General features: G+C 39.6%; 1 protein-coding gene across 1 annotated transcript in view; it reads left to right on the forward strand.

Moving 5' to 3' along the window:
- Positions 1-14,483, forward strand: part of LOC112108022 (sodium channel protein type 5 subunit alpha) — a 263,352-nt gene that overhangs the window by 225,371 nt on the left and 23,498 nt on the right. The window contains exons 20-21 of the mRNA XM_026652176.2: positions 4,489-4,611; positions 13,112-13,393. Of these exons, the coding sequence (XP_026507961.1) occupies positions 4,489-4,611; positions 13,112-13,393 (405 nt within the window). The remainder of the gene's footprint in view (positions 1-4,488; positions 4,612-13,111; positions 13,394-14,483) is intronic.

A 14,483-nucleotide genomic window follows, 5' to 3' on the forward strand; every position in this document is an offset into this window, starting at 1 on the left:
CCCCCCCCCCCCCCCGAGCACTGCTTTACCGTGTTATATCCGAATTCGTCTTATATCAGGCATTATATCGGGGTAGAGGTGTACCTCTCTCCATTCTCACCTTTTATTCCTACCCTTTGTTTCCTATCTTTTAACTGAAGTGCCTGGCAGTGCTTTCAGGATAATTAATTTACTTTAATGACAAGCCTTTTGTTATCTTAATCACCCTGCCTCTATTTATAAACAAACTCCCTGCCCCAAAGGCTGCGCTGCTCACAGCTTCTGAACTCCACATATCACATTCAAGCTGTTGCAGTTAAGAGCTCAGTCGGGAGCTAGGGTGAGTAGATCTCCCCTACAAAACTCGGGGGGGGGGGGCTAAATCCCTCCCTTGCCCCCGCCCAATGGTGCCCCCGATTGTGCGGGAGACCTGAAAACCTTTCAAAAGTTTTGCCTTTAACTCATTCTGGGTAAAGATCACAAAGGGAAAGGATTGTAGTTGCACTGCATTTTAATCCTTTTGTTGTAAAAATGCATTTTTTTTAAAAATGAAAGAGCTGAACTTTTAGCAAGTGCGTTGGTCATTTAGTTTCTGTTTTCCATATCATCTCTCAACCTATTCATAATAATGCACACAGTTCTCTTTTTCGTTCACCTCCCCCACAGGCAAACAACTGTGGAAAGGGAGCTCAAGGACTCTGCAGGACTAGTGCCATGGTCTGGCTATGCCAGACAAAAGAAAGGAGGCACCAGGTGTGGTTTAATTAGGCTGCAACTTTATTTGCTTAAAATATCTGGGAGTACCTGGCAACAATTTGTACAGGAAGGAGTAGGAGATGTAGGATGTAGTACCAGATGTAGGAGCCCCAACCCTCTTCCTCGACTCCTTTAAAGGGTGCTAGGAAAAGGAGGGGGGGGTCGCTTCCCTTGTACGAGATGTAAGGGCCCCAAAACCCCTTTACTCAGCTCCCTTAAGGAATGATTTCCTTCCAAGCCTTTTCCAATCCGTGTTATCCGATCCCTGAATTACTCCCATATTGAGTACCTGCACTGGACATCCACAACAAGTTTTATGTAGTAAGTTGCAACATTATAACCTAACCCTCTTACTCCACCCCACTGGGTCTCAAACCAGCTGTTGGGAAGGTGAACCCCCCCCACACACACACAGACCTTGGTCAATCTGTCAGTGAGGGAAAAATTCCTTCCCAGTCCTCCCCCACCCACCAAGGAAAAGAGCAACTAGCATTATGTCCATATCAGGTCAAGGGGGAATCCGGGCCTTTTGCTATATTCAGGGTGGGTGTATGCTGCCACCTTGATCCTCATAAAGAGGGCCTCTGCAGGGTTGCATGGGGTATAAATATCCTCCCACTCTTCCAATCAGCAGGAAGGGCAGTGCAGTTACTTTCTCCTGACCTGGGAACAACTGCTTCCTGCCCTTCCTGTCCATCCCTGTAAACATTCCCCTTTCTTCCCACCCATTGTAAGAAATTCTTAAAGGAGCAACACCCCTTTTCTCCCATCTAACTGGACAAAAAAAAAAAAACCTTGCATAAAGCTTGCGATGGACACATTATCAGTATTAAATTTTTCAAAGGAGGTAGGAGTAGAAATATGTCCAGACACCTTCTGAAATTCCTACTGGGGCAGTACACCTCACAGGGCTGTGTATCTATGCTGTAGTGGAGTCCTTAGTATACAGGGAATACCTCAGTAATGCCAATCGTGATACAGTGTTGTGAGTCAGCAATTGAAAAGCTATTTTATATATGCACGCAGCACATGTGCCCAGTACTATGGGCTGAATCCTACAATCCTTTCTCCTTAGTTGGGCAACATTCCCATTGAAGTCAATGGGTGGAGTGAATAAGGACAGCAGAATTTGACTCCATGTTAATGCAATATCAAGGTCCAGATTTTCACCACAAATTTCAAGAAACTCAGAGTGAAAGGCAAACGAATATTAAATGAACATTTACAGTGCTACACATGAGCATGAGAGAGCGTGAAAATGAGAGACTACTTGGTGATGTAGTGCACTGTGCTTATAAAGGTTTCAGCAACCCCAGTTTTGGTTGGCTACATTAATAATGAATGGTGAAGACCAGGGGTCAGCAACCTTTCAGAAGTGGTGTGCCGAGTCTTCATTTATTCACTCTAATTTAAGGTTTCGCGTGCCAGTAATACATTTTAACGTTTTTAGAAGGTCTCTTTCTATAAGTCTATAATATATAACTAAACTATTGTATGTAAAGTAAATATGGTTTTTTAAATGTTTAAGAAGCTTCATTTAAAATTAAATTAAAATGCAGAGCCCCCCGGAGCAGTGGCCAGGACCCAGGCAGTGTGAGTGCCACTGAAAATCAGCTCGCGTGCCGCCTTCGGCACACGTGCCATAGGTTGCCTACCCCTGGTGAAGAGAATACCAGGCTACACAGAGCATCCCAAATGAGTGTCAGTAAAAGCTTTATACCACACTAATTCTAATTCAATTCAGAAATGTTATAGAGAGTTTTACATGTTTTAGTAATACTATTTTTCATAGGCCCTCCACCTGTAAAAGCCAGGCTGCCATAGTTAATCATTAATTCCAAGTGAGCAAGCCTTAGAAAGGGAGAGAAAAATATGACTAATTAATATATGGAACCTATAAAAATTATCTACTTAAACCTAGCCTATGTCTGATCTGTCTACCTATTAAGCTTTTATACCATGCTTATCACCATGGTACAGAAGCATTTATTATCCGTCTTCCTTCCACTCCAGCCACGGGAGCTGAATCAGTGAGGTGAGTTTGTCTATTGCACCGTGTTAAAGTGTGTATCAGTGGCTAGTGCTCGGTGCTGTACACCAATGCTTCTTCCAGTGCAGCTGTGCTGATTTATGCCAGCTGCGAATCTGACCCATTGTGTCTGCCCCTGGCACTATTGACTCCAGGAGCTGCTACCCGACTGCTGGCTGTGTCTAAAAGGTGCAATAGAACCATTAATTTATAAAAAATTAAAACGTTGAGTGCATTGTACAAAGATGTTTAGAGATGATTACTGTCTGCTCAGCCTTGTGTATTCAAATGTCTAAGCTTATAGGAGTAGGGATGGCCCAGGGGTTAGGATGCTAGCCTGGGACTTAGACGATATGGGTTCAATTTCCTGCTCCATCATAGACCTCCTGCATGATGTGTTTCTGGTCCCCTCTGTAAAATGGGGGTAATGGCATTTCCCTCCATTACAGGGGGGTGGTGAAGATAAACACATTCAAGACTGGAAAGCACTCAGATATTACAGTAATGGGGGCCATATAAGTACCTTAGATAGACAGGAACGAAGGATTTGTCAAGGTGAGCAATGCACATATTAAGGTAGTCAGTCAGTTCTCAATTCCTGGCAATAGAAAAGGTTGTAAAGATGGAACAAAAATTAATCTGTGTATTTTCCTGTTGAAAGTCAGAGAGATGCTTACAGTGTATGGGAGTAGCTTCCTTTTTCACTCCCCAGTCAGTAAGAATTCAGGCTGTGAATATCATCTGTGGCTGTAAAACCCATTTACTTCGTGTTTGTTCATCTGACCAGTAATCTCAAATTCCATTCAATCTGCACAGATTTCAGTTGTTTGCCTGATAGCAACAACTCTTGACTATGACCAGCTGGGCGCTATGAAATCTCTCAGAACACTGAGGGCATTGCGGCCTCTCCGAGCCCTATCCAGATTTGAGAGCATAAGGGTAAGGGTATATTTTAGTGTCTATCAAGTATGAGCACTTTTAATGCTGAGCACCTTCTAACTTTCCTTACAGGAAAATAACATAGAATCTTCTCTTTTAGGTGCTGTGTGGGGATCCAGATAACGGTGACAATGGAAAGAGTCACACAAATTATATACATAATTCTTTTAAAGAGTCCATAATAAACTCAGATCCAGTGGCAGATTAAGGGGAGATTTTTTTTAAATCAGTATTTAGGATTGATAATTCAGTTGACCATGGCAATCTTAAAATCTTCTACCGTTTTAATAAATCATTGGCTCTTGCAGGATCTTAAAGTGATTCATTGGGAGAGCACTAAATTGTAGCATTTACATGATTTAATAATACTTCTAATGATAGATACACACACACCTCTGTCAGCTGTAAACTAAATAAAATGTTGCCGCCACAGAATAGTATTTTTGTAATTGTAATCTCCCCTTTTTCTGACCAAAAAGGTCCTGTTGACATTACTAGGCACCTGTGTGCTTCGCTAGAAGGAAATAGACTCTATTTCTATGAGTTTACATTAAATTGGAACAAAGGCTTTATATTCTGAAGGCATCATGGAAAGAATTGTGTATATATCTGGATGTTAAAACTTCTTTTCTTTCTGCATTGATCTAATTCGATATCTTCCATTTAGGGTATTTCGTCACTGTCCCACTAACAGGTTTTTTCTTTTCAGGAAGGAAAGGCAGAAGAGAAGTAAAATGGTAGGATTGTGCTAATAGTTTGGACTTTTGCTTTATGTCTCCATTCAGGTCTCTTTAATAAGCCTCATAGCTAACTCACTTGGATACTCCGAAATGGGTCCTATTAAATCCCTTAGGACTCTCCGAGCTTTGAGACCATTAAGAGCATTGTCACGATTTGAAGGGATGAGGGTAAGAGTAAACAAAGCAACCATCGAAGCCCATCTGTGTGAACATCAAGCATGTAAAAGGGCCATATTTCTTTGGTTTTGTTTTCATTATGACTGCAAAGGAAATGAATGATAATGCTGTGTGGGAAAAAAAACCACCTCCATTGTATTGATTGCATTAGTATAGCTGCAGCTTTTACTCTCTGGTGGATTTCATGATAAGCTAATCCCGCTGCATAACTTGTCATACTATGTTTTAAAAACAACTTTTTGGCTGAGGTAACATCTGGCTAACAATTGTCTCTTTAATTATGAGGCACATCAGGGAAAATAATTTTGCTACAGGTTTGCTCCTGCCTCCAAATTTTATTAAAATTAGAATCAATCACAAAGTTGTTGAGGACTTTTTCACTAATAAAGAAAATGAACATTAGAGGCACACTATGTATAGAAAACAAATGAGCAAATTCACAAAAACTTTCCTCTAAAGTATTTGAATTTTAATATAGAATGCCAGGATTAGCATTGTAAGCATGTGACTTGTGTTCATTGTTCTATCTTGCATGTCTATCCTCTCCCATTTGCATTTTCTTGAATGTATGGATGTATCCACTAGCATCATACATATTTATTTGTGCTTGATTAGCATAGCAAGTATGTTTAAGTATCTGGAGTTGGGCTTTGTTCTTTAAACTATTTTTATCATGCATGACTATCAAATGACGATAGCTGCATTCTGTACCAGTCAAAGGTACCACTAATACTGTAGATCACAAGGCAAAACAAAACAAATCTCTGTATGGCACAACCTGTAACATTTGGGAGTATATAAGGTACCAACTTAAGCACCACTTCCAAGATTTCTGATTCTGATATATATAAAATTACATCTGTCCTATCTGGAGACACCAAATCCCTAAACTATGTCAAGGAAAATGGTAAGGTGTTAATAATAAAATCAATTTGGAATATGGCGTCTTTTGCCTCTAGATCGCAAGTTCAAATTCAATGTAAGTCACTAGCAATCAAAAGTCTATACAGTCCATGTGCAACAAGTTGGTGGTTTCAGCTGAAGTCCTAGTGGTCCAGTTTCCATATCATAATCATGCCATAGTAAGACAGCCGGAGGACTGAATGAGCCTAGAAATTGAGCTAACCCTATAAGTAGTTAAGTACATTGGTGGAGCAGTGTGGGGCATCCAAATTTGAACTGTTTTGGTTCAAAACACTGCATTCTTCTTAGTGAACCCAAACAATATCATGTTTTAAAGAGTATTCACACACAAAACAGTCCATAGGCTTAAGCAGCCAGATCCCCAGCTAGTGCAGCTCTACTAAAGTTAATAGAACTACTTCTGTTTACACCAGCTGAGGATCTGGCCCCATATTTTTATTAAGTGTGGGTTGTGCCGTATACCCAGCTTCACCTACTACAGGCCACATTGCTTTACCACATTCAGGAGCCCTAGCAGGAAATATGGTGCAACTGAGAGGGACAAAGATCTGATCTAGACGCATAGTTGCACCAGTTTAGCTAAAGGTGTGATTTGTGCGTGGACATCTTAAATTGATTTAGACCTGACTTACATTGGTTTAGCTTAAGTTGGTAAATATACAAGCTCAATCAAAACCCATATAGCCAGTTTTAAAGTATTATAAGAATATCCATACATGAGTTTGTATCGGTTTAACTAAATGGTTGTTAAACCTAGCAACTTCTGTGTGTAGTCCAAGTCCAAAGTATAGGGCATTTGAGAGGCTGAAAAACTGAGAGAGTAGAGAAACACTGAAGGAAGGTTGGGTGGGATGTTTACTGAGAGCTGGAGAAGAAGTTGGTTTGCTGTAAACCTGCAGGAGAAGACCATTTTCTATTACATCAGTCCCAGAAATGCTGTTCCTAAAATGCCCATATTCAGGGGTATCCTAGGTTTTCTGACACAAAGTTCTTGTCCTCCCTACCCCGTAGGTATAGTTGGAATGTGTACAGTCTTTGTGCCTCCTTTTTCTGAGCTATTAGAGGTACTGAATTAGCTTGTAAACTATGATAAAGTATCATTGAGAATACGTTCCACTGGAAAATCAAATTATTATATTTTTAGCATGTCTAACCATACTTACCATGGCTAGGGACAGTAAGACCTTTCATTATTAGGAACTCATATGCTCCAGAATGCACAAGGAAAATTACCAGAGGAGAGAGATATTAAATAATGTTAATGTTGAGACGCAAACACATAGAGTAAGGAGATAATAATAGTTTGTGTTTGTGTAGTGCCTTCAGTTAAGGAGCTCAAAGTACTTTGCAGAACTAAGGTGTAAGCAAGAAAATTCTCATAGGGTGCTTCACTAAACTATATTGTGCCTAGGTTTTGAAGTCAATTGGTCCTGACTAAAAGATAGAGAGGTAGACAGGTGATTTGGGGCCAGTGAATTAGAGGCATTGGTAGGTTTGGAGGGATGGTGTCTGCAGGGTCCCACCCACACAAGGGCTCCAAGATTGCATGGCAAACGGACCTGTCATGACTAGACTTCAGAGTGGCCAGGCCCCATGCCCTCCACATCCCATTTCTTCCTGTCTGGCAATGGGCTGAGTTTCAGTGCAGGCAGAAGAAATCCTCAGCTTGCACCAGCCCAACAGAGGGTTCTAGAAGTTAGGAGAGAACTACTTTCCGGCTATCCAAAGAGAAACCCTGTGGAGGCGGCCTCCCACAGGGAAACTGCAGCAGAGCCTTCGGCTGGTGCCTAGGGGTAGCCTAATGGTGCATGCACAGCTGCCAAACCCTGCTGACAAAAACTGTCTGACTGATAGATCTCAAAAAGTAATTGTAAATGGGCAATTGTTATCCAGTGATGTAATGTTTCTAGTGTGGTCTCAGGGATCTGTTCTTGACCCAAATCTATTCAATATCATTATCAATGACCTGGAAGAAAATATAAAATCATTGCTGGTAAAGCTTGCTTATGGTACAAAAATTAATATAGTGGTCAATAATGTTAAGGATAGATCAACTATACAGAGCAATCAAATGGGAAACTGGGCTCACTTGAACAACATTCATTTTAATACAGCCAAATACTGCATACATCTAGGAACAAAGAAAATAGGGCACCCTCGTACTATGGGGAACTGTATCCTGAAAAACAGAGGCTGAGAAGGGCTTAGGGGTCATAGTGAATAATCCACTGAACATGAGCTTCCCATGTGATGTGATGGCTAACAGAGCTAATGTGATTCTCTGAAGATAAGCAAGGGAATATCAAGTAGGAGTAGGGAGGTGATATTACCTTTTAATAGAGCATAAGTGAAGCCATTACTGAAATACTGACATTCTGGCATCCACATTTAAAAAGGGACATTGAAAAATTGGCAAGGGTTGGAAAAGAACTACAAGAATGATTCAAGGTCTGAAAAATCTGCCTTACAGGGAGGGAGTTAAGAAGTTCAATCTATTTAGCTTATCCAGAAGAAGGTTTAAAAGGTGACTTGATCACAGTCTATAAGTACTGACATGGGGAGAAGAGTTCTAATAGCAGAGGGCTATCAATCTATCAGACAAAGGCATAATGAGATTCAGTGGATAGAAGCTCAAACTCATCAAATTCAAAGTAGAAATAAGGCACACATTTCTAACACTGAGAATAATTAAACATTGGGACAATTTACCTAACAGTGTGGTGGCTTCTGCATCACTTGAAATCTTTAAATCGAGATTGGATGCCTTGCTAAAAGATATGACCCTAGATCAACCAAAAGGTATGGGCTTGATGTCGGAATTACTGGGTGACCTTTTCTATGGCCAGTAATATACAGAAGATCAGACTAAATGTTCACAATGGTCCTCTCAAGCCTTAACATCTATTGGGCAGATCATCAGCTGGTGTAATTGTCCATGAAGTCAGTGGAGCGATGACAATTTACGCAAACTGAGGATCTGCCCCATTATGAATCGGTGAAAGGAAATGTTGAAGATTTAGAGCAGTGGTTCTCAAACTGTGGTTCAGAACCCCATTTTAATGGGGTCGCCAGAGCTGGCTTAGACTTCCTGGGGCCCAGAGCTGAAGCCAAAGCCGGAGCCCCACCACCCGAAGCCGAAGCCTGAGGGTTTCGTCCCTGTGTGTTGGGACTCAGGTTACAGGCCCTCTGCCTGGGGCTGAAGCCCTTGGGCTCCTCTCCCAACCTGGGGCAGTGGGGCTCAGGTGGGCTCAGGCTTTGGTCCCCTCTCCTGGGGTTGTGTAGTAATTTTTATTGTCAGAAGGGGGTTGCAGTGCAATTAAGTTTGAGAACTCCTGATTTAGAGCACCTCCAGATGCCAAGTAGGGCATTGGGTGGCAAAACGCTACCCCCAACAGAAGTTATGGGGAAGGAGGTTTCGAGCATGGCCAATAAGATAGTAATGGGAATGCAGTGTTATAAAATCATCTCTTATAGATGACTGTACTGTATATGTTATTTCTAGACATAACAGAAATTTGGTCCTTAGTTTTGCAATGTTTGCGTCTCAACTTTAACATAAATTCTTAATAGTTTCGTCTGTTTACATATTCAAGTCCTTAATCAGCTGTTACTTGCACTGATGTAAATTAGGAGTAGCTCCTTTTAAACAAGTGGCATTATGTTGGTGTAAAATCAGTATAAGTCAGAGGAGAATTAGGCCCTTCATTAATAATTCATTCAAAGAAGTGTTACATGATTTGCTTCAAGTCTTGTGTCATATTTTGTTATCTACACTCCACTGAACATAATTCAGCACAAGGAAAAAAGGAGGATGCATGCATGACCATCGTTTGTATTGTCTAACTTGCAAGATTGTGTTCTGTTCCTATGCATGATCATTTGCACTGTAATCTCTCTATCTCTAACAGCCATAATGTTTTTGTCTCTGTCACACATAGTGTAATTGCAGTAGTTTGGGGCCAGCATGGTTGGACATTGAACAAAAACATCACATTAAAGAGCAAATGAAAATTATTAAGATATCTATTTGGGCAGTATTCCAATGATCATTTGCTTTGTAAATTATTTTGCATCTTGGTTTACAAAATAAAAATTGGGTTAAAACTATAAAGTTAAGAATGCACTAAATCTAAAAGTGAAAGATAAAATTAGCAAAAGGGACAGTAGTTGTAAAAAGTCTGCATATGGCAAAAATAGGTAGTCGGTCTTGCAAAAAATTTGCTCCTTTCAGAAATGTGCAAAATATAGTTCCAGGACTTGAAAGAGTTATGTAATTGTTAGGGCTGTCGATTAATCGCAGTTAACTCACACGATTAACTCAAAAAAATTAATTGTGATTAAAAAAATTAATCGCGATTAATCACAATTTTAATCACACTGTTAAACAATAAAATACCAATTGAAATTTATTAAATATTTTGGATGTTTTTCTACATTTTCATATATATTGTATTCTGCATTGCAATTGAAATCAAAGTGTATATTATTTTTTATTACAAATATTTGCACTGTAAAATGATAAACAAAAGAAATAGTATTCTTCAGTTCACCACATACAAGTACTGTAGTGCAATCTCTTTATCATGAAAGTGCAACTTACAAATGTAAATTTTTTTTTGTTACATAACTGCACTCAAAAACAAAACAATGTAAAACTTCAGAGCCTACAAGTGCACTCAGTCCTACTTCTTGTTCAGCCAATCGCTAAGACAAACAAGTTTGTTTACATTTACAGGAGATAATGCTGCCGTCTTCTTATTTACAATGTCACCAGAAAGTGAGAACAGGCATTTGCATGGCACTTTTGTAGCTGGCATTGCAAGGTATTTACATGCCAGATATGCTAAACATTCGTATGCTCCTTCATGCTTCAGCCACCATTCCAGAGGACATGCTTCCATACTGATGATGCTCGTTAAAAAAATGTATTAATTAAATTTGTGACTGAACTCCTTGGGGGGAAATTGTATGTCCCCAGCTCTGTTTTACCCACATTCTGCCATATATTTCATGTTATAGCAGTCTCGGCTGATGACCCAGCACATGTTGTTCATTTTAAGAACACTTTCACTGCAGATTTGACAAAACGCAAAGAAGGTACCAATGTGAGATTTCTAAAGATAGCTACAGCACTCGACCCAAGGTTTAAAAATCTGAAGTGCCTTCCAAAATCTGAGAGGGATGAGGGTGTGCAGCATGCTTTCAGAAGTCTTAAAAGAGCATCATTACGATGCAAAAACCACAGAACCTGAACCACCAAAAAGGAAAATCAACCTTCTGCTGGTGGTATCTGACTCAGATAATGAAAATGAACATGCATCGGTCCGCACTGCTTTGGATTGTTATCGAGTAGAACCCGTCATCAGCATGGACGCATGTCCCCTGGAATGGTGGTTAAAGCATGAAGGGACATATGAATCTTTAGCGCATCTGGCATGTAAATATCTTGCGATGCTGGCTACAACAGTGCCATGAGAACACCTGTTCTCACTTTCAGGTGACATTGTAAACAAGAAGCGGGCAGCATTATTGCCTGCAAATGTAAACAAACGTATTTGTCTGAGCGATTGGCTGAACAAGAAGTAGGACTGAGTGGACTTGCAGGCTCTACAATTTTACATTGTTTTATTTTTGAATGCAGTTTTTTTGTAAATAATTCTACATTTGTAAGTTCAACTTTCATGATAAAGAGATTGCACTACAGTACTTGTACTTGTAGGTGAATTGAAAAATGCTGCTACTTTTGTTTTTTTACAGTGCAAATACTTGTAATCAAAAATAAATATAAAATGAGCCCTGTACATTTTGTATTCTGTGTTGTAATTGAAATCAATATATTTGAAAATGTAGAAAACATCCAAAAATATTTAAATAAATGGTATTCTATTATTAACAATGCGATTAATCGCGATTAATTTTTTAATTGCTTAACAGCCCTAGTAATTGTGTATTTTCTTCAGTGTACCAGAATAAACTGCCTGTTCTAAATGTGTAAAATCATTTTACTGTGCTCTTTTATCCTTTCCAGAACCACAAAAGTAATGGTGAAATGAATTTGATATTATTGGCTTGTCAGAAAATTGGGCACTAATATGATAGAAAACAACTGACATTTTCCATAACCAGATTCACAATTTAATAAAATTTAATTTTTGCAGATCGATATCACTTTGTCTCAGTTTCAGAAATGTAAACTGAGAAGGGGAAAGGCTTAGTGTCTGCATATCAGATTCTAATCTTGAAAGCATGAAATAAACAAGGAGACAAATTCATATAGTAAAGTCTGGAATCTGTAGAAAGTCTGCCAGTTTACTTTGCATTGGTCCTGCAAAGTAGTGGCAGCACCTAGCGTAGCTGTGGATATGTAAAAACTGTACAAGCCATTAATATAGTGTGAAAAAATACATTTTGTGACAAAGATTTTTCTTGGGAAAATGTCTTTCATGTTATGCTTAGCATGCATCAAAGGCTTTTACATTTTGGATGGTGGTTTAGAATGCTGAATAACATATATATATATAAGGTGGTTGTTATATTAGCCTTATATTTTGGCGTGCATGTTGATATTGCTGAATTTTTCTGGGGATTATAGAATGCATATTGTATATTCTATTTGCATTGGTTCAGATCTATATTGCAAGCATTGACTTTTGTTCCTATGCCAATTGTTTATAAGTACCTTAAGTGACTGGGTCCTTTCTTATACAATATTTGTATGTGTAGTTGTATATATGGGTTTGCACACTAATCCTGCCTGGAGCCGATGGGTCTCTGCAGAAAACAGAATTATACAGAGTTTGGTATAGTATCGAGTGGGATAATGTGAGTCATATATATATTAAATCAGGGTGTGTTGGCTGTTTTAATGCTACACACTGTAGAGATAGGAGTAGTAAGGTAAGGAATTAAATTGTAACAGTAGATCCTCCATATTGGCGGTCAGATATCCTCCATAGCTGCCCTGCTCCAAGAATTTCAGTGACTCCACTTTCTCACAGTAATAATGGCTTCCAAACAATGATATCTTTGACAGATGAGATACCACTGGATCAATTACTACTCAGATAATTGATACCTTTCATAGTTAGGGTTAAAATTTCATGTATTGTGCAGGGGGCCTGAGTTCAGAAAGAGATTTAGATACTTTGCTGCTTAGAAAGAAGCTTCTCTTCCTTTCTCCTGGTCCCTTAACCATTGTGAGAATATTTTTTGTGCCCCACTGACCTCTGATTATACGCTTAACACATCACTAAACATAGGGTCGAATATGAAGCAGGGAGAATCCTGAGAGGTACTGCTACCTTGCCCTGTTATGAACAACAATTGGTTGCTAACTGGTTGTATGGGTGAGATACTGATACATTATTTTTTAAGGTACAAAAAAGAAGTCTTAAGTGTTCTTAAATTTTTCAAAATAATGGGCCAGATCTTCAGCTAGTTTTAATCCAGTTTACATCAGCTGAGGTTTGGCCCAGTTACTTTAGTGTACAAAACAGCTTCTTAGGGATGTGTTCATGTGAAGGCCTGCAGTAATTGTATGTTTTTTCTTTTTTTTCACTTACTTAAGGTGGTTGTGAATGCCCTGTTAGGCGCCATCCCTTCCATCATGAACGTTCTGCTCGTCTGCCTCATTTTCTGGCTCATTTTTAGCATCATGGGAGTGAACCTGTTTGCAGGAAAGTTTGGAAAATGCATTAACAAGACAGCAGGAGATATGCCTTTAGACTCTAAAGTTATTAATAACATGAGCGAGTGCATACTCTATAACGTGACAGGCAATTTTTACTGGACAAAAGTTAAAGTCAACTTTGATAACGTTGGTGCTGGTTACCTGGCTCTTCTACAGGTGGTAAGTTCTATCAAAAACACTTTTTCTTGTTAGGTAGATATCCAGTGGTCCAGTCATGTGAGGTGCTGAGGGTCGCCAGCTCTCACTAAAATCAGCACCTCCTAGGATCTGACTCCAAGTTAACACCTACACTTTTCCTTTTTACCTAGACTGCCAAACATATGCATTTTGAGTGGTGTAAATGATTAATGCTTTTGCTGATGAATCCATCTGATAAATATTTATTGTAGTTTCTGGTTTTAGGCTCAGATTAGGAGTTTCCAGGCAGGGCCAGCTCTAGGTTTTTTGCTGCCCCAAGCAAAAAAATTTTTGGCTGCCCCCCACCCCAGCCCTGGGCTCTCCACCTCCCCCCCCACCCACACCCCCTGCCGCCCCAGCCCTGGGTCACTGGTAACTTGCTCCCAGGGTGGGTCATTCAGCAGGAATTTTGGATGTGCACAGAACACAGACAGGATTGGTTCCCATATGGTACAGAACTGTAGTAAAGTGGAACAGTTTTCAGCTTGTGTGATTGGAGGATATCTGGATACATATTATAAGACTGTCCTACATAAATGAGGAAAAGTTGAGGTGCCTTTATTATTCTTTTGTTCCATTCTTTGTTTCTATGGGGAATTTGCCAATGCACTATCACTGTCTTCCTTTTAAACAAACAAAACTAAAACTTAAAAAACAAAAAAGCAATGGCTGTTGAAAATAGCAATTCCAGTCCTAATAACCACTGGGAAGCATTTCTTGCTCAATTTATTCTACTTTTTCTACAGCAAGTTACAGTGGATCAGTATATTTGATTTGGGAGAAATGAAGTAACAGCTGCCCAAATTGAGCTTGAGCGCTCCTGAATTTTGAGGGTGTTCAAATCTGGAAGGCAGGTGCTAGATTCCCTTTCTGAATATTAGCTAAATCTGGAAAAGTCAATTTCTGCTTCCATGGCTCAGAAGTGTAAATCCTCCTACGTGCCTGGTACTGTATCTAAAGCTGCCCAGTTTAGTAGAGCCTCCTCCCTTACTTTTCATTTTAAATTATAGTGGGATCCATGTACCTCCCTTGCTAGGCTTCAGATAGAGAGGTGCACTGTCCATTTAGTCCA

The sequence above is a fragment of the Terrapene carolina genome, unplaced genomic scaffold, assembly GCF_002925995.2.
Source record: "Terrapene carolina triunguis isolate 2854851 unplaced genomic scaffold, T_m_triunguis-2.0 Scaffold111, whole genome shotgun sequence".
Taxonomy (NCBI): Eukaryota; Metazoa; Chordata; order Testudines; family Emydidae; genus Terrapene; species Terrapene triunguis.